General features: G+C 49.4%; 1 protein-coding gene across 1 annotated transcript in view; it reads left to right on the top strand.

The window, feature by feature from the left end:
- TMIGD1 (transmembrane and immunoglobulin domain containing 1) overlaps positions 1 to 18,274 on the top strand; it is a 53,032-nt gene that overhangs the window by 26,024 nt on the left and 8,734 nt on the right. The window contains exons 4-5 of the mRNA XM_073667973.1: positions 2,887 to 3,162; positions 9,397 to 9,503. Of these exons, the coding sequence (XP_073524074.1) occupies positions 2,887 to 3,162; positions 9,397 to 9,503 (383 nt within the window). The remainder of the gene's footprint in view (positions 1 to 2,886; positions 3,163 to 9,396; positions 9,504 to 18,274) is intronic.

Here is an 18,274-nt window from a genome sequence, read left to right as displayed (position 1 = left end):
GGGACCGTGGGCTGCACGGGGGTTCCTTCGGGTCCGGCTCTTTTGTTCTGCACTCTTTACTTGCAGCCGCTCCTCGCGGACCCGTCTCTCTCTCCGTTCTCGCTCAAAGACTTCCAACTGCTGGCGGCAGCACTCCGCACGCTCAGTTGCAGCCGCCCGGGTCTCTTGAGTGAACCCGATGAGGTCTCCTCCTGCGGGGTCCCACTCAAACTGCGCCTCCTCTAACGAGAGCGGGGTCATCTTGACGGGCGCCGGAACCGGGATTAGGGGCTCATCCAGGGGTCTTTCTTTCCGGAGTCGGGGATGGTGGTACTCCGGTGGCCACGCAAAGGGCTGCCCATCTGGGCAAGTGTGTTGGGCAAGCAAGTCTTCACCCAGGTGCGGCACAGTGGAAGTTGAGGGCGCGGTGGTGGCAGCGGCGCCCGGTATCACTAGGCCTTGCGACCAGGCTTGGGGTACCCTGAAGGTAAAGGGCACCGTGAAGACGGCGACGCCCGGGGGCACTCGGCCTTGCGACCAGGCCGGTGGCGTCTCCTGCTTGGCCGCGCTCAGGGTTGAGGCGCGTAACGTCACAGGGGGCGTGGTCGCGGCTCCTGCTTGGGGCCTAGTCTGGAGCGGTAGCGGTGCGGCAACGGGCACGATCGGTGGGATTTCGGGCTCTGCGACGGGGAGCGGGGGTAGACTTACGGTGGCTGGGCTTGGGGTAGTGACGTCCCCTTTACTTGCCTCCGTCTCTTCAGCTCCCTCTGCGGCGTCATCTCCGGCCTCCGTCCCTTCTGCATCCTCTTCAGGGGCAGGCGTGCTCCTCGTTGCGGGTGGTGTGCTCCGCTGGCGGGTTCCAGCCTGCTGGGCCATCTCCCTGCTCCACTCCATCAGCGTTTCTCGCTGCACCTGGGCCATCCTCCGTGCGAGGCCCTCCAGCGCGGTCTGTGCACGCTCCCGGTCTCGGGGGAGCTGTGCCAGGATCTCCACCAGGTCTTGTGGAGTGGTAGCTTGCATCAGGCTCCTGACCACAGGGTCGGTGCTGCCTGCCTCTCCCTCCATCTCCGGGTACGGCTCCTCCAGACTTCTCCAAGCTGCTCCCATCTTCTCTCTTTTGTTCTGTCTCCGCCCCCATTGAGGGCGGTCCTGGGGCAACTTGGTGATTGTCAGTTCCAGGGGCCGACCCCCCACGCTGATGGACATCTCAATCATTGCAGTCTCTGCTGGTGGGGGCGGTCTTCGTTTTTGGCGCCATTCTTGGTCCTGGCCCACGATGGGAGGTCGTCTCTTACCACCCTCTGGCACGCCCATAATGGCGTCCGCTCTGCCAGGGCGGGAAATCTTCTCAGATGGCGGGAACCGCTTCCCAGTGGCGGGAAACACTGCAGATGGCGGGAAAAGACTGCAGATGACGGGCAAATGGCGGGAACCGATCTGAGATGGCGTCCGATGACGGGGACCCTCCGGAACCGGCGGGAGACTTCTTTTTGAGGTAAATGCGAACTTTTCTTCAGGCACGCAGTACCCGATGGTTGCGGGCACGTGATCCTGCCGACTACGCCAAAGTTGACGCACCCCCTGGGCCATGTTCAAGGGATACCCGGAGCCGGATCTCGATGGGGGTAGTAGTCCTTGTGGCGGTGACCCGGTCCGTGCCCAGGGTGTCAAACTAAGTGGCAGTCTATGGCAGTAGATGTTAACTTGGATGTCGACTACGCCACCCGTTGAGTGCGGCTTTGCAGCCGCCGCTGCAGAACAGTCCGCTGAGGCCGGTGGTATGGGTGCAGCGATGATGGTATAACCCCCAACGGGAGGGGTATGGCCTCAGGGCAGCAGGTGAAGATGATGGGGGTTGTGACGGTCAGTAAGAAGAGTCAGAGTCAGGAGATGCAGTTTCAGGGGTTTTACTCACAAGTGTTCTCTCAGTCACTCTGGCCTTGAGTGACCACCCGAGCCGTGCTGCGTCCACCAGGTCCTGGACTCGGCTAACCCCCAAGCAGTTCTGAAGCGTGGTCCTGAGCTCCCTTCTCTCTCTCTGTCTCTGGCCGTTCCCACCAGGGATCCACCTTTGGCCGGCTCCCTCGGGTCTCTTAGTGGTCAAACCTCCTCTGGGTTCCCTGACCCCATGCTTGGTGTGCCTTTCTGGTGGATTTGGTGAGGGTCGTGGCAAATCTTGACCACGACCTCCGGTTCCTGGCTGAGGATAAGTGGCCTCCACCAGTTCGGGTTCCGGTACCCGTGTCCGCCAACCCTTCACCCTTTCTGGTCTGTTTCTGGGTTCTTGGGGTTCCCTCTGTCTTTCTCTCTGGGTCCTTCTTTCTCCTCTCTCCTCTGCAGGCTTGGCTCTGGAGCTGGGCCCAGCCGGAGCCACAGGTCCCTGTCAGCCCTCCTGGCTGAACTCTTCTGCTCTGCTCCTCAGGCTAAAAAGACCCTGTCCTAAGATGGTGCCCACCTTATATACTCCCTCTATGTGTGAGCCCAGGTGACTAGCACCCAATGAGCTCCTAGCTTTACCCAGACTACTCCCCCTATCTGCCCCTACACTACTGGGATGTTCCACCCCCCTCCCACTCCAGCCAGGGACAGACGCTGTCGTACCTGCACATATACTTGGTGGGAGTACCGTAGTTCTGTCCCCCGGAAATGGGATGTATGTAGTGCATGCAGCCTACTGAGCTCAGTCCCACACTCCATCCTTACCCGGGAGTGGAATACCACACCTCTGGAGTGAGGTGCAATACCCCTGTAGCAGCCGAATCCTCAGGGTGCTACATAAGTCTCTCAGAAGTGTCGGGTAGTAGCTTTTCTTCCGAAGCTCTGTGTACATGTCTATGGGAAGTTCTGGATAGGGATAGCTTGTGTATGACACAGACCTAACATTCATTTCACAATTTCTCTTTATAGTTCCTCCTATACTTTCTGGAGAAACAGAAATCCTTGCACAAGAGGGTAAAACTGTCCAAATCACATGTGGCTTCAAGGCCAACCCGGCAGCTGTAATGTTTTGGAGACAAAATAACAGCCTATTTACATTACCTTCCCGCTACAAGCAAGACATGACCACGGACACCCTGCAGCTCACGATTGAAAAGGCGACCAAGGCAGATAGTGGCACGTACACATGTGTAGCTTCAACCAATGGCACTGAGAGCGTCAGAGTGATCGAGCTGATTGTTGGAGGTAAGACTAAAAGTCAACACAAGTTGTGTTTCCAAGCTTCTTCCTCTCACATGTAACGTATTTTGCTTCCTGGTGGTTTAGCTTCTTGTAGTTTACAACTAGCCTTGTATTATGGAGAGATTCTTCTCACCTTCACATTTTAAAGACATACTTCTAGAATATGTTGCCTTACAGAGACATTATACAGAGGCTCATTCTAATGGTCTGTAATTAGAGACTTCCTGTAGAGACTTCCATAAATACTGTGGCATGTAAAAGTTTGGGCACCCCTGGTCAAAATCACTATTGTTGTGAACAGTTAAGCAAGTTAAGGCCTAAAGTTAAAGATGATACATTTCCTTTGTATGTTAGACAAAATATTATATATTATATATATATATATATATATATATATATATATATATATATATATAAAATATATATAATTTATTTATTTTTTTTTCTTTAATCTTTTACATTTTAAAAATTACAAAAAGGAAAATGGGCTGATGCAAAAGTTTGGGCACTTTGCATGGTTAGTACCTAGTAGCACCTACTTTTGCAAGTATCACAGCTTGTAAACATTTTTTGTAGCCAGCCAAGAGTCTTTCATTTCTTGTTTGAGGAATTTTCATCCATTCTTCCTTGGAAAATTCTTCCAGTTCTGTGAGATTCCTGGGTCATCTTGTGACGCGTCCCCTGGGCCGTGGGGTACTCGGTAGCTGGGCCGGTCAGTGCTGGGGGATGTCACAGTGGCAGTGACCCGGTCCGTGACCCAGGGCGGTCAATAAAAGGGGAATGAAAAAAGGGGAATAAAGTTTTTAGATATAATGTTCGTGACGCCACCTGTGGTATGCGGCTATATGGGGCCGCCGCTGCGGTGCAGATCCTCTGGAGCTGATGGTGACGCAGCAGAGCTTAGCTCCAGGGCAGGAAGTAGTGATGTTATGAGGTAGATGTTGTTGGTGTTGTGTAGTGCAGGGCTGGTGATGGCGCAGCAATAATTCTATGACACAGTGGGGTGCAGTCTTCAAGGTTTACTCACAGTTGTTCAAGACTCCAGGTTACCAGCGCCAGTGGGTAACCTCCCACGTCATCCTGCATTCACCAAGGAAGGGGTTCAGCAATCCCTCAGGTATTTCAGGAGAACTTAACGGGACCCCGTTCTATGTGCCTTCCTCAGTCGTTTTCCTTGCGCTGGCTCTCACCCTCCTGCCCTGCGCCTCACACCCAGTTTCCCAAGCCAGTGACCTCAGATCTTGTCAGGCGACCTGCAGTCCCCTGGGCCCTCTGCGGCCACCTTTTCGGCGATGTAGGTGCGGCTGTGGGCTGCAGCACCATGAAAGTACTGCAACCTCTGGTTTTCTAGCTGAGCCTGGTTGTTCTCAACTAGTTTAGGGGCCGGTCCCTTCTGCGGCCTGATCCCTCCATGTCCGTGTAGATTCGGGCGCACGGGTGCCTTCCTGCACTCACCGTGCCCCTGGGATCCCCTCTGTCTCTCTGGAGCCTTTCCTCTGCTCCTGTTCTCTTTCAGTCTGTCCTGGGCCTCTCAGTCTAGGCCCTGCTTCTTCCTCCACTCCTCCTGAGCAGAGCTCCTGCAGAGCTCCTGCTCCCAACACTCTCTCTCTCTTCTTACTCTAATCAGACTGACCCTGTCTCCTACAAGATGGTTCCCTTCTTATACTCCTACTTGAAGTGCTCCCCTGATCTGCTTCCTCCACCCACACCCACTACATGGTTCTCCCTCTCTTGGTTCCTCCCATTCCATCCAGGAACAGGGCTCAGCAGTACTTAAGTGCATCTTGTCTCTGCCTACTGGCCTGGAGTGGTGTAGTGTTGGATGTGGATGTGTGGGTCCCGGGTGGTACTCCTTCCTTACCTGAGAGTGGTGTACCACACCTCTGGTTGAGATGCAGTAACTCTGTGGCGACTGAACCCACAGGGGCGCCACACTTGCATGCATTGCTATTTTGAGGTCTAGCCACAGATTTTCAATGATGTTCAGATCAGGGGACTTTGAGGGCCATTGTAAAACCTTCTGCTTGCGCCCTTTTGAGGTAGTCTATTGTGGATTTTGATGTGTGTTTTAGGATCATTATCCATTTGTAGAAGCCATCCTTTTTAAACTTCATATTTTTTACAGATGGTGTTGTGTTTGCATGAAGAATTTGTTAAAATTTAATTGAATCCATTCTTCCCTATACCCGTGAAATGTTCCCCGTGCCTTTGGCTGATACACAAAACCCAAAGCATGCTTGATCCACCCCCATGCTTAATGGTTGGCGAGATGTTCTTTTTCCTAAAATTCTGTGCCCTTTTTTCTCCACACAGAGTTCTACTTTAACCTCATCGGTCCACAGGACTTGTTTCCAAAATGCATCAGGCTTGTTTAGATGTTCTTTTGCATATTTCTGACTCTGAATTTTATGGTGAAGATGCATGAGAGGTTTTCTTCTGATGACTCTTGCATTAAGGCCATATTTGTGCAGGTGTCTCTGAACAGTAGAACAATGTACCACAACTCCAAAGTCTGCTAAATCTTTCTGAAGGTAATTTGCAGTCAAGCGGGGGTTCTGATTTGCCTCTCTAGCAATTCCAGAGGCAGATTTCACTGAAATTTTGCTTGGTCTTCCAGACCTCATCTTGACCTCCACTGTTCCTGTTAACTGCCCTGCCTTCTCTTGCTTTGCCTCCACCATTTTTCTTTTCAGAGTGCTAGGCAGCTGTTTAGAAGAATCCATGGCTGCAGTTTTTTGGCACAAGGTTACAGGAGACTATGTTTTTATAAAGCTGGGAAATTTGCATCACCTGGCTTTTCCTAACGATGATCGTGAACAAGCCATAACCCTAACAGGGTAATTAAGGTCTGAAACCTTGGTCAAAGTTATTTGAGCACACAAAGCTCCTGGGGTGCCCAAACTTTTGCTTCGGCTATTTCTGTTTTTGGAATTTTTAAAATGAAAAAAAAAAAAAAGACAATATTTTTTTTGTGCCTAAAATACAAAGGAAATGTGTCATCTTTAACTTTAGGTGTTTTAGAGAACATTTAATCTTCAACTTGCTTAACTGTTCACAATAACAGTAATTTACACATGGGGTGCCCAAACTTTTACATGCCACTGTAACGTACTGAATATGTGTACAAACTTTATAGAAGACCTATCATCAGGTCAAAAGTGGGCAGCTTTTGCTCTGTTTTTTTTTTCAATCCACCATGAAATTCCAGAGATATGAGTCTTTTTATTTCATGCAAATTTTTACAAAAGGAGGCGTAGCTTACATAATTCCATGCATTATAACCCTATATGCACTGCCCCCTTGGTAAAGGCCCTAAAGAACTAGCTGTAGATAAAAAGGCCCAAAGCTCTGAAACTGTATGGCGGACTTAAAAAAAAACAAACAGACAAAATCAGAGAGCAAAATACTCAGGGGAGCAGGGGCAATAAGATAAAAGCAAAAACTGCCCACTTTTGATCAGGTGACAGGTCGTCTTTAAAGCAGAGAGGACAGAAGGTGAATTTCAGACTAACGTCTAGCTTCAGGATGAACATAGAGTGCTAATTCATCAAAACCGGTGATCTTCATGCTAGTCTTGATAAGGCGGCAAGGTATGAGTGTCTGAGAAGTGGCATGCACCTCGCCACAAATCTTACTGCAGTCAAAGATTGGAGTAGGATTGCTGTAATAGGGAATGCCACAGCTTGACATAAATTAGAGAAGCTGTCGTGTCATACCCCTGTAACGCCCCGTCCCACCCCCACTCTGCCCATTTTGGCATAGCTGGGGGAAACTGCTGTGAAAATACAAGAAGTTTAAAAAAATGTTCACAACTCAGTAAGTTTGTGACTTTTCAAAGCGATATTTATGACAGAAGTCTGGCCTAATTGCTTCGTTGAATCGGGCCATTGTGTAATATCTGTGTACTGATAGTTTTAGGCTACATCAGATAGAAATTAGCTACTTTTCTTAATCTTAAAAGATGAAACATGATGCAAAATACCGTACTGGACACGTGACGCAGATCACATACTTATTTATGGAAAGCGCTCCTGCCTGGTTTATGATCTGTAAAACATTGCAATGTTCTGTGGTGGAATGTGGACCCTGTTCTGCTATCAGTTTTACTGCCGATCAGTCACCTTGTATCTGAGACTAATGATTAACTCAGACGTGTGAACACCTGATCTACCATTTTACCACCATGGTATAATTTTGAGAGTGGCATTAAGTGAAACTTAAAGACAATCTTCCACCACAAAAAATCCATGCCCAAGCTAGTGTAATGGCTGGATAGGTGGATAGAGGAAGAGATATGGATTTTGAATCTATAAATTTTATCTTTGTCCTTGGCTACATTACCCCACAGAAAGTCAGCAACAGACCGTGCGCTACATCCTAATGCGTACTCCGGACTCCCAAGCTCAGATAAACAATGCGGCAGGACTCCTAACTGTTGGCGAACTTACTGCACAGCATTGCGGAATACATAGCAGTTTGGGAGATGTGTCGGTGGGGACAGATCCTCCTTAATGCTGCGTGCCAATTAATCCATAAATATTAGCTCCACGTGGACAATTCATTAAGACTGACATTGTACAAACCAGCCTTAAAGGGAACCTGTCATGTCCCCCATGCCCTCCATATCAGCAGCATTCACATATGTATGAGTAAACTCCCTGCCTAACCAGCCCTGTATAACGTTATTGAGTGAAAACAAGGTATAAAAAATGCATTTATATTAATCCCCATTTGCTATGCTAATTAGGGCTTTGACTCCTGTGGGATATAATAATTTGCACGAGCGGCATAATCGCAGCTCATGGAAAGCTCACGTATGTGCATCGCTCATTCTGGCAGCGTCAGTCTGTCTCTGAAGCCAGGTGTACGCTTCATGGCTTCAGAGGCGCACTGCGGTTGTCCAAAGGTTCAGAGGATAGCTTCTGGTCATGCGCAGTGTTCCTCTGAACCCAGGAAGCGTACACCGGGCTTCAGAGACACACTGATGCTGCCGGAATGAGTGCTTACATGCGCGAGCTTTGCATGAGCTGCGATGATGCAGCTCATGCAAATTACATTATCACGCCCACAGGGGTGTTATAAAATGGAGAGAGGGCTGACTAGTGTGGGGTAACTAACGCACCATGGATTAGTCAAAGCCCTCATTGGCATAGCAAATGGGGACATTATAAATACTTTTTGTATACCTTGTTTTCACTGAATAACATTATACAGGGCTGCTTAGCCAGGGAGTTTACTCATACATAGGTGAATGCTGCTTGGTTGCAGGGCATGGGGAGCCTGACATGTACCCTTTAATTAAGGGGAGTAATGGGGTTAGATGCACCTAATTCATTGAGGGATGTAGGTCACTTACTGAAATAGGTGCATCTTACAAGTGCTATGCACCTATGCCAGGGATGTACTCCAGTCAGGGATTGGAGTATACTTCTGGCGCAAGTTAGGCCACTAAACTAACTCTTCATGAATTAGAGCTACAGACATAGCCCCTACCCATCCTGCCAACTTGGCAAAGCTGATTGGCCTGATATAAGAACTGAAAAAGTCACAAATATTTTTTGCAACTTCCACTTGTTTATGCCAGAATTATGGTGTAAACACCTTAATGAATAGAGCCCAATATTCTTATCAATACAGTGAAGGGGAGGCAAAGAATAAAAACTTTTCTCAGTATGCCGGGGAAAGTGACAAAATTTAGAGCAGATGTCATCATTTTTGGACAGATTATAGATAGAAAAAAAGAAGCAGCACTAACAGGCAATATAAAGTTAATACGGGTGAAAAATCTTTCAGGCAGCCAGTTACCAAACTTCCAGATGGCACGTTGTACTCCAGCAGGCCCGTTCATAGAGACTGGAGTGCACCATGCTAGTCATAATGAATTGGCATTTTTGTGTGCAGCCATATATAGTAAAGGCACAAAACAGGATGGATTCCATATCACGGATTCATAGAAATAAATCTATAAATATGATTGTAAGCTAAAGTCCTATTTCTGTTCTTGTTCCAAATTTGGTACCATGCAAAGACAACAACATTGTCATGCTAATGCCATTTTCGCTAAAAGAAATTCAACCACTCAATGCTGGTATACATGATGGATGGTTCTTGGTTTCTGTGAGCAATACAATCCACTAACTTTGTGTATACAATGGCAGTATTGTTGTACCGGGGGGGGTTATAGGGTTAGTCAGTGTGTGCAAAATAATATGCTAATATGTAGTGTCTCTTTCACAGATCGGCAGCCCGGTCTTCCAGTGGAAGCGATCGCGGCAGCAGTGGTGGTAGGAGCGCTTATAATCGCGTTTGGAGTGTTTGCACGAAGAGAAAAAGTATTTAAAGCGGTGAGTATTAAAATACTATGCAAAAAAATAGGATTTATCATAAGATAGAATGGGAAGAATAAAATGTGTGTTTTTGTTTATATACAGTCATGAGAAGAACTAAGTACACCCTAAATTGAATTCTATATATTTTTTTACATATCAAGACATAATAAAAAAAAATGGTCCTTAGAGGGCCTTAACCCCTTTAAAGCCCATGACGTACTAATACGCGTCTGTGCCCTGGGCTTTAAGAGCCTGACCCGTATTAGTACGTCATCGCGATCGCGCGCGCACACAGGCTGTGCGGGCGCGATCGCCGCCGGGTGTCAGCTGATTGTCACAGCTGACACCCGGTACTATGCATTTCACTTGAGCACCCGTGATACATGGTGCATACCTGAGTACCCGATGCAAACTCAAGTAGCGAGCACTTGCGCTCAAGAGTAATGACAACTTATTCAATATGATGACCTAATGTTATCAAATTCTGTGTCTTACCTCTGGGTTCAAAATGTTCACTATACCCCTTAATAAAATCCTTGAGGGGTATAGTTTCCAAAATAGGGTCACTTGTGGGGGAGCTCCACTGTTTAGGCACATGAGGGGCTCTCCAAACGCGACATGGTGTCCGCTAACAAATTGAATGGAAAATCGGTTCAAATTGTTAGCGGACACCATTTTGCGTTTGGAGAGCCCCTGTGTGCCTAAACATTGGAGCTCCCCCACAAGTGACCCCATTTTGGAAACTAGACCACCCAAGGCACCTATCTAGATGCATAGTGAGCACTTGGAACCCCCAGGTGCTTCACAAATTGATTCGTAAAAATGAAAAAGTGTTTTTTTTTCCACTTTTTCATTTTTACGAATCAATTTGTGAAGCACCTAGGGGTTCCAAGTTCTCACTATGCATCTAGATAGGTGCCTTGGGGGGTCTAGTCTCCAAAATGGGGTCACTTGTGGGGGGTTTCCACTGTTTAGGCACATCAGGGGCTCTCCAAATGCAACATGGCGTCCGCTAAGTATTCAAGCAAATTTTACAATCAAAAAGTCAAATGGCGCTCCTTCCCTTCCGAGCCCTGCCGTGCGCCCAAACAGTGTTTTTTGCCCACATATGGGGTATATGCGTGCCCAGGGGAAATTGCACAACAAATTTTGGGGTCCATTTTTTCTTGTTACCCCTGCGAAAATAAAAAAAATTGGGTCTAAAGTAACATTTTTGTGAAAAAAGTTAAATGTTCATTTTTTTCTTCCACATTCCAAAAATTCCTGTGAAGCACCTGAAGGGTTAATAAAGTTCTTGAATGTGGTTTTGAGCACCTTGAGGGGTGCAGTTTTTAGAATGGTGTCACTTTTGGTTATTTTCTGTCATAAAGACCTCTCAAAGTGACTTCAAATGTGATGTGGTCCCTAAAAAAATGGTTTTGTCAATTTTGTTGGAAAAATGAGAAATCGCTGGTCAACTTTTAACCCTTATAGCTCCCTAACAAAAAAAAATTTTGGTTCCAAAATTGTGCTGATGTAAAGTAGACATGTGGGAAATTTTATTTATTAAGTATTTTGTGTGACATATCTCTCTGATTTAAGGGCATAAAAATTCAAATTTTGAAAATTGCAAAATTTTCAAAATTTTCGCCAAATTTCCATTTTTTTCACAAATAAACGCAAGTGATATCGAAGAAATGTTACCACTATCATGAAGTACAATATGTCACGAAAAAACAGTCTCAGAATCAGGGGGATCTGTTGAAGCGTTCCAGAGTAATTACCTCATAAAGTGACAGTGGTCAGAATTGTAAAAATTGGCCTGGTCATTAACGTGCAAACCACCCTCGGGGGTAAAGGGGTTAAACTAGGTAAATACAACCTCAAATACTCAGCGACACATAACAAATTAGACTGTGCCACTATGTATTTAACAAAATATAGGCCGAAATGCAGAAGTGTGTGAAAAACTAAGTAGAGTGTAAGTAGCAGCCAAGTGCTGCTTATCAAATGCCCTTGATAAGTGTTCATCAGCAAGAATGACCGCCTCTATAAAAGCAGAAGTTTTGGTAGTTTGCTAGTCTTGAGCATTTAGCATTTAGGTATGTACTTCCTCCTTGGTATTGTGTTAACACATATCTAAAATTATCTTGAAGAAGCATATGTTGCTGCCAATAAATCTGGGAAGGGTTATAAGGCCATTTTAAAACAATTCAGAGTCAATCATTCTACAGTGAGAAAGATTATTCACAAGAAGAAATCATTCAAGATCATTGACCCATTGATCATTCCCAGGTGTGGAACATCCCAGCAAATTCCCCTCATGCTCAGACCGCACAATGGTCAGGGAAATTGCAAAAAAAAAAAAAAACAAGAGCTAAGCTCAGATGCTAAAGGCTGAGGGTCAATGTTTAAGTTAATCACAGTACAAGTATAACAAACTTGACAAGTATGGCATTTTTGAAAAGGTTGCAATGAGACAGCCTCTTCTTTCTAAAAAGAACATATCAGCACAGATAAAGTTTGCAAAGTTGTATCTGTACAAATTACAAGACTTGTCTGTTCAAAAGACTTTTATTACAGAAAACTAAAGTGGAGATGTTTGGTCACAATATACTGTCACTTTTGGCTAAAACCAAGCACAGCATATCAACACAAGCATAACATCACAACTGTCTGGTGGTGGAGCAGTGATAATTTGGTTGTGTTTGTGACGCGCCCCCTGGGCCATGGGGATACCCTGAGCCGGGCCTTGTAGATGCTGGGAGTTGTAGTCACCGTGGTGGTGACCCGGTCCGTGACCCAGGGCGGTCAAACCAGGGTAGTCTATGTGCACTAATATCAATGTCCGACTACACCACCTGTGGATTGCAGTTATTAGTAACCGCCGCTGCGGGGCAGTCCGCTGAAGCTGGTGGTATGTGCAGCAAGGTGATGTAACTCCCCACAGGAAGAGTGTAGCTTCAGGGCAGCATGAATGGATGATGGTGGTGATGGTGCCAGGTGTCACGGTGCAAGAATAATCACAGAGTCCACACAATGCAGTCCCAGATCCTTTACTCACGGTTTAAACAGTTCCACTTACAGGGACAGTGTAAGAGCCCACGGCGTCCTGTGCTCACGCAGTGAGGGGCCCGGTCGACCCTCAGGTAACTCCGGAGAATCTTTCAGGACCCCCTTCTGTGTGTCCTCTCTGGCCTCTCTCTTTGTACCTCACACCTAGCGGCACCTCTGTCCAGTGTCCTCGGGCCTTAGCGGGCGACGTATGTTCCGTCCCCTGGCCCTATGTGGCTACTTTCCTAGTGGCTGGTGTGGACGGCCTACTGTACTTAAAGTCCTGCAGCCTCCGGTTCCCAGTTAAGCCATGTAGCCTCTGCTGGTTGGGGGATCCGGTTTCCTCGTCCTGGAGCCTTCCTGCTCCCTCTTTCCTCTCTTCTCTCCTTTCAGGCTCAGGCCTCTTAACTAGGCCTGCCTGTGGAGCAGAGCTCGTGCGGAGCCTCTGCCCCCAATCTCCTCCTCACTACTCCTCCGACTGAACTCACTCCCTGAACCAAGATGGTTCCTTGTTTTTATACCTCCTACTACAGTGCTCCCAGGATCTACGTCCTCCACCCATCCACTACTTAGTTCCCCCTCTCTAAGTGGTTCCTCCCCACTCCAGCCAGGGATCAGGGACTGTGCTCTCCCGTAGGGGCAATCTCGCCCTGTCCCCCGGAAATGTGGTGTAGTGGATGTAGTGTTAGGGTCCTGGGCCATACTCCTTCCTTACCTGAGAGTGAGATACCACACCTCTGGGTGAGATGCAATACCTCTGTGGCGACCGAACCCTCAGTGGCGCCACACACCCCCCTGGTAAAACACAGCACGTCTGCGGGCTGGTACAGAGCAAAAGACAATTTTTTAAAAGACATGCAAAATTTTAGGACACGTCTGCATACAAGATTATTAAAATAAAACTTCTTCCCTTTATGGGAGGCGTAATTCTTTCAATGCTATCGCTTACACCATAGAAATATTATTAAACCTTTTCTCATATGTAAAACATTCCTTTTTTTTTTTTTTTAAACATTTTCAAGTTGTCTTTTCTTAACTGGTCACAGTTCAATTCGCGACCAGGTGTCCATTTTCTTTAAAATGCAACTTGCAACTGGTAACCGACGAACATGAGGGACCCGTCCCAAACCCTCAATGGAGGCCCTGGGGTGGCTGCAGGGCTTAGATGATGCAGGTGCTGGACCTTGTCTTCGGCCACCTCCAACGGGCCCTTGCCCTGAGGTACTTATTTGTTGTAGGTTCTTATAAAACCAATATGGGGCACCTCAAGAGGTGCAACTATTTACAAGAAGTGGCTGCTCCCAGTCCTCAGCCGGTTAGTCTTTGGACCCGTTCTGGGTAACTCAATAAACGGGTTAACTGTTCACACACACACATTAACTCTGTACTTGCAGTGTCCACTCTGCATGGGTGCTGGTTGCTGTTTAAAGTTCCTAATTATACTGCTCCCTCCGGGGAGGCTCTGGTCCTCGAGAAGCTGACCCAGCCTGGTCTTCAGCCTCACAGAGGTGGAACTCACTCTCCTCCTCCACTCTGTGAACATTAAGGGCGTACCAGCCCCTATCTCCTCGGTGCCTGGTATATGTAACAATGTCTCCGGGGTAGAGGTCCCGATCAGGATGACCCGCTCTTAGGTGGGACTCCACGTCCCTTCTATTCACAAACAAATCAATGTCTGTGTGCGGATCCCGGATGAACCCCCATCCGGCCTTTAAATCAAATTTAACAACGGTCCCCTCTTCTCTGGGGCCGTGAGCGGCCTTGTTGGACTGACGGCCCAGGTCTTCTCCTGCAGATTCTGGGCCTCTAGTTTCTCCCACCGCTTGCGCCGTAAGCTGCGCTCTTTTTCAAATTGAACCAGCTGCTGGTGGCAGAACTCCTTGCGGCGGGCTGCGGCTGCCCTGGTCTCCTGGGAGAACCCCATCAGGTCCTCCCCATCATGGTCCCACTCGAACTGGGCCTTGTCTTCCAGCAACTGGGAAGAAGCGGCAGGCTGTGGAGCGGGCAGGAGTGAGAGCTGCTGGTCCTCCACCTCCGCGGACCAGTCCCACCGGCGACGTCGGTACACCCACTCAACGGGCGGGGGAGACGGCTCCTGCAGGGGACCCAGAAGCTGTCCAGCATCACTGGTGCCCAGAGGTAGCGGTGTTGAGGTCTGCAGGGCGTGCAGGGTTGGCGCGCCCGGGATTTGTAGGGCTTGCGGTGGGGCCTGGAGAGGGCCGCTGCTGATGATGCCCGGGGTCAGAGGGCGCGGCTTTGGGCCTGGGCGCGGGCTGGTGGTAGTAGCGCCCGGGGCTGGAGGGCTTGATCTTGGGCCTGGGCGCGGGCTGGTGGTAGTAGCGCCCGGGGTCAGAGGACATGGCTGCGGGAGCGGGCCGCCGCTGGTGGCGCCCGGGGCTGAAGGGCTTGGCTGCGGGATCGGGCAGCCGCTGGTGGCGCCCGGGGCTGGAGGACCTGGCTGCGGGAGCGGGCCGCCACTGGTGGCGCCCGGGGCTGGAGGGCTTGGCGATGGGCCCAGCTGCGGGGGTAGGAGCGGGCTGGCGGTGGCAGCGCCCAGGAGCAGCGGCTCCACCAGGGGGCCCAGGAGCAGGTTGACGTTGGCAGCGCCCGGGACAGGGAGACTCCTCCTACCTGCTCCCGCGGCCGCTCCTGCATCACACTTCGCCTCCTGGCGCTGGTCGGGATCCGCGACGGCTGGGGCACTGCCGGTGCTGGGCAGAGTCTTCTGCTGCCAGTCCGCCATCCTCTGCTCCATCTCCCGCTTCCATCCGGCGATGGCGTCACGCTGGGCCTTTTCCATCCTCCGGCCCAGGTCTTCCATCCCGGAGCGGAGGAACTCTGAGTCCTTCTGGGGCAGCTTTGCCACGAGCTCCTCCAGGGTGTAGGATGCTGCAGGCTGAGCAGGCCTCTGGCTGGGGCTCCGGTACTGCCGTCCTCCATCTTCTCCACCGGGTGCGGTCTGTCTAGACTGATCCAGACCACACTCTGTCTCCCAGTTTTCTTCTCTCCCCTCCCCTGTTGGGGGCGGTCCCAGGGCAATTTGCTGCGGTCCCATGGCAGCCTGCTGTCGGTCACCTTCAGGGTCAGCCCCCCCAACTTGATGGACACACTGGCATACATGACCATTGCTGTTTGGGGCGGGCTCCACTGTTGGCGCCATACTGGGGCCTGGCCCACTATGGGAGGTTGTTTCTTGTAGTCTTTTAGCACGCACATAATGGCGCCCGTTCTTCTGGGGCGGGCGCCACATTCAGTACAGTGAAACAGTCTCTAGGCGCGCGATACCCGGTGATAACTGGTTGGTTGCATATCCTGCTGACTACGCCAAAGTTGACGCGCCCCCTGGGCCGTGGGGATACCCGGAGCCGGGCCTTGTAGATGCTGGGGGTTGTAGTCACCGTGGCGGTGACCCGGTCCGTGACCCAGGGCGGTCAAACCAGGGTAGTCTATGTGCACTAATATCAATGTCCGACTACACCACCTGTGGATTGCAGTTATTGGTAACCGCCGCTGCGGGGCAGTCCGCTGAAGCTGGTGGTATGTGCAGCAAGGTGATGTAACTCCCCACAGGTAGAGTGTAGCTTCAGGGCAGCATGAATGGATGATGGTGGTGATGGTGCAAGGTGTCACGGTGCAAGAATAATCACAGAGTCCACACGATGCAGTCCCAGATCCTTTACTCACGGTTTAAACAGTTCCACTTACAGGGCCAGTGTAAGAGCCCACGGCGTCCTGTGCTCACGCAGTGTGGGGCCCGGTCGACCCTCAGGTAACTCCGGAGTATCTATCAGGACCCCCTTCGGTGTGTCCTCTCTGGCCTCTCTCTTTGTACCTCACACCTAGCGGCACCTCTGTCCAGTGTCTTCGGGCCTTAGCGGGCGACGTATGTTCCGTCCCCTGGCCCTATGTGGCTACTTTCCTAGTGGCTGGTGTGGACAGCCTACTGTACTTAAAGTCCTGCAGCCTCCGGTTCCCAGTTAAGCCCTGTAGCCTCTGCTGGTTGGGGGATCTGGTTCCCCTTCTCAGGCCTGACCCTTCTACCTCCCGGTAGCGGCGGGCGTACGGGTGGCTTGCTGCATGGCCCGTACCCCTAGGGTCCCTTCTCTCCTCGTCCTGGAGCCTTCCTGCTCCCTCTTTCCTCTCTTCTCTCCTTTCAGGCTCAGGCCTCTTAACTAGGCCTGCCTGTGGAGCAGAGCTCGTGCGGAGCCTCTGCCCCCAGTCTCCTCCGACTGAACTCACTCCCTGAACCAAGATGGTTCCTTGTTTTTATACCTCCTACTACAGTGCTCCCAGGATCTACGTTCTCCACCCATCCACTACTTAGTTCCCCCTATCTAAGTGGTTCCTCCCCACTCCAGCCAGGGATCAGGGACTGTGCTCTCCCGTAGGAGCAATCTCACCCTGTCCCCCGGAAATGTGGTGTAGTGGATGTAGTGTTAGGGTCCTGAGCCATACTCCTTCCTTACCTGAGAGTGAGATACCACACCTCTGGGTGAGATGCAATACCTCTGTGACGACCGAACCCTCAGGGGCGCCACATTTGCACCCACGGGAACTGGGGAGCTTACAGCCATTGAATATACCATGAACTCTTCTGTATAACAGATTGTTCTAGTCAAATGTGAGGCTATACATCCAAAAGCTAGAGCTTGACCAAAACTGGGTCATGCAAAGGGGAAATGATCCCAAGCACAGCAGCAAATCTACTGTATATAAGAATGGCTGAAAAAGAATAGTATGAAGGTGTTGTAATGACCCAGTCAAAGTCCAGAATTCAACCTGCTGTGGCGGGGTCTTACTAGAGCTGGGCATAAAAGTATGCCAACAAACCTCAATGAACTTAATCAAGGTTGTAAAGAAGAGTTCTCTAAAATTTCTCCAGAATGAAGTGAGAGCCGGATTCATACAGCACATGACTGCTTCAAGGTGTTTCTGTTAACAATGATTCTTCAAGTTATTGATTATGGGGTTTACTGAATTTTCTGATGAAAGATTCAAATTTAACAATCTGATATAAATTGTATAATTTGTTGAGAACAAAATGACATATCAGTGGTTGGTGGAAGCCAAAATCATCACCCAATTGAGGGCTGGATTCCAAATCCCCCGGAGATTAAAAGAAAACAAATTAAATCAAAGATGGATCTAATTGCGTGAATTACACTATGGAAACTCAAAATGTGACTGGATAATGTTTATGACACCCACGTGCCTGTATGCACTCCTGATAACATCTGGTCAAGATACTGATGAGCTGGCGGATGGTGTCCTGGAGGATCACCTCCCAGTCCTGGATCAGGGGATCAATGAGCTCCTGGACAGTCTGTGGCACCATTTGGCAGTGTTACACATCCCAGAGGTTCTCAATTGGATTTATGTCTGGGGAACATGAAGGCCAGTCAATGGCATAAATGTCTTCATTATCCAGGAACTCCGCTTGAGGCTGGGCAAAATCCTGAACAAGGAGGAATCCAGGGCCCACTGCACCAGCGTAGTTTTTGACAATGGCTCTGAGAATTTCATCTCAATGTCTAACTGCTGTCAGGGTGCCATTGACTATCAAATGGTGGTTTGGTCATTCAATCTGGTCATGCTGGATGAGGTTACAGGCGGCATAACATTCACCACAACATCTCCAGACTAGTTTATGTCTGTCATGCGTTCTGTGTAAAGCTGCTTTCATCTCATCAAGAGAACTGGACGCCAATGGTGGACCTGCCAATTTTGGTATTCTCTGGTGAATTCCAGTTGAG

The sequence above is a fragment of the Phyllobates terribilis genome, unplaced genomic scaffold, assembly GCF_046119375.1.
Source record: "Phyllobates terribilis strain yellow unplaced genomic scaffold, ASM4611937v1 Scaffold_2__4_contigs__length_985480577, whole genome shotgun sequence".
Classification (NCBI taxonomy): Eukaryota; Metazoa; Chordata; class Amphibia; order Anura; family Dendrobatidae; genus Phyllobates; species Phyllobates terribilis.
Note: the sequence above shows the minus strand (reverse complement) of the source record. Positions and strands in the feature narration are given on the sequence as shown.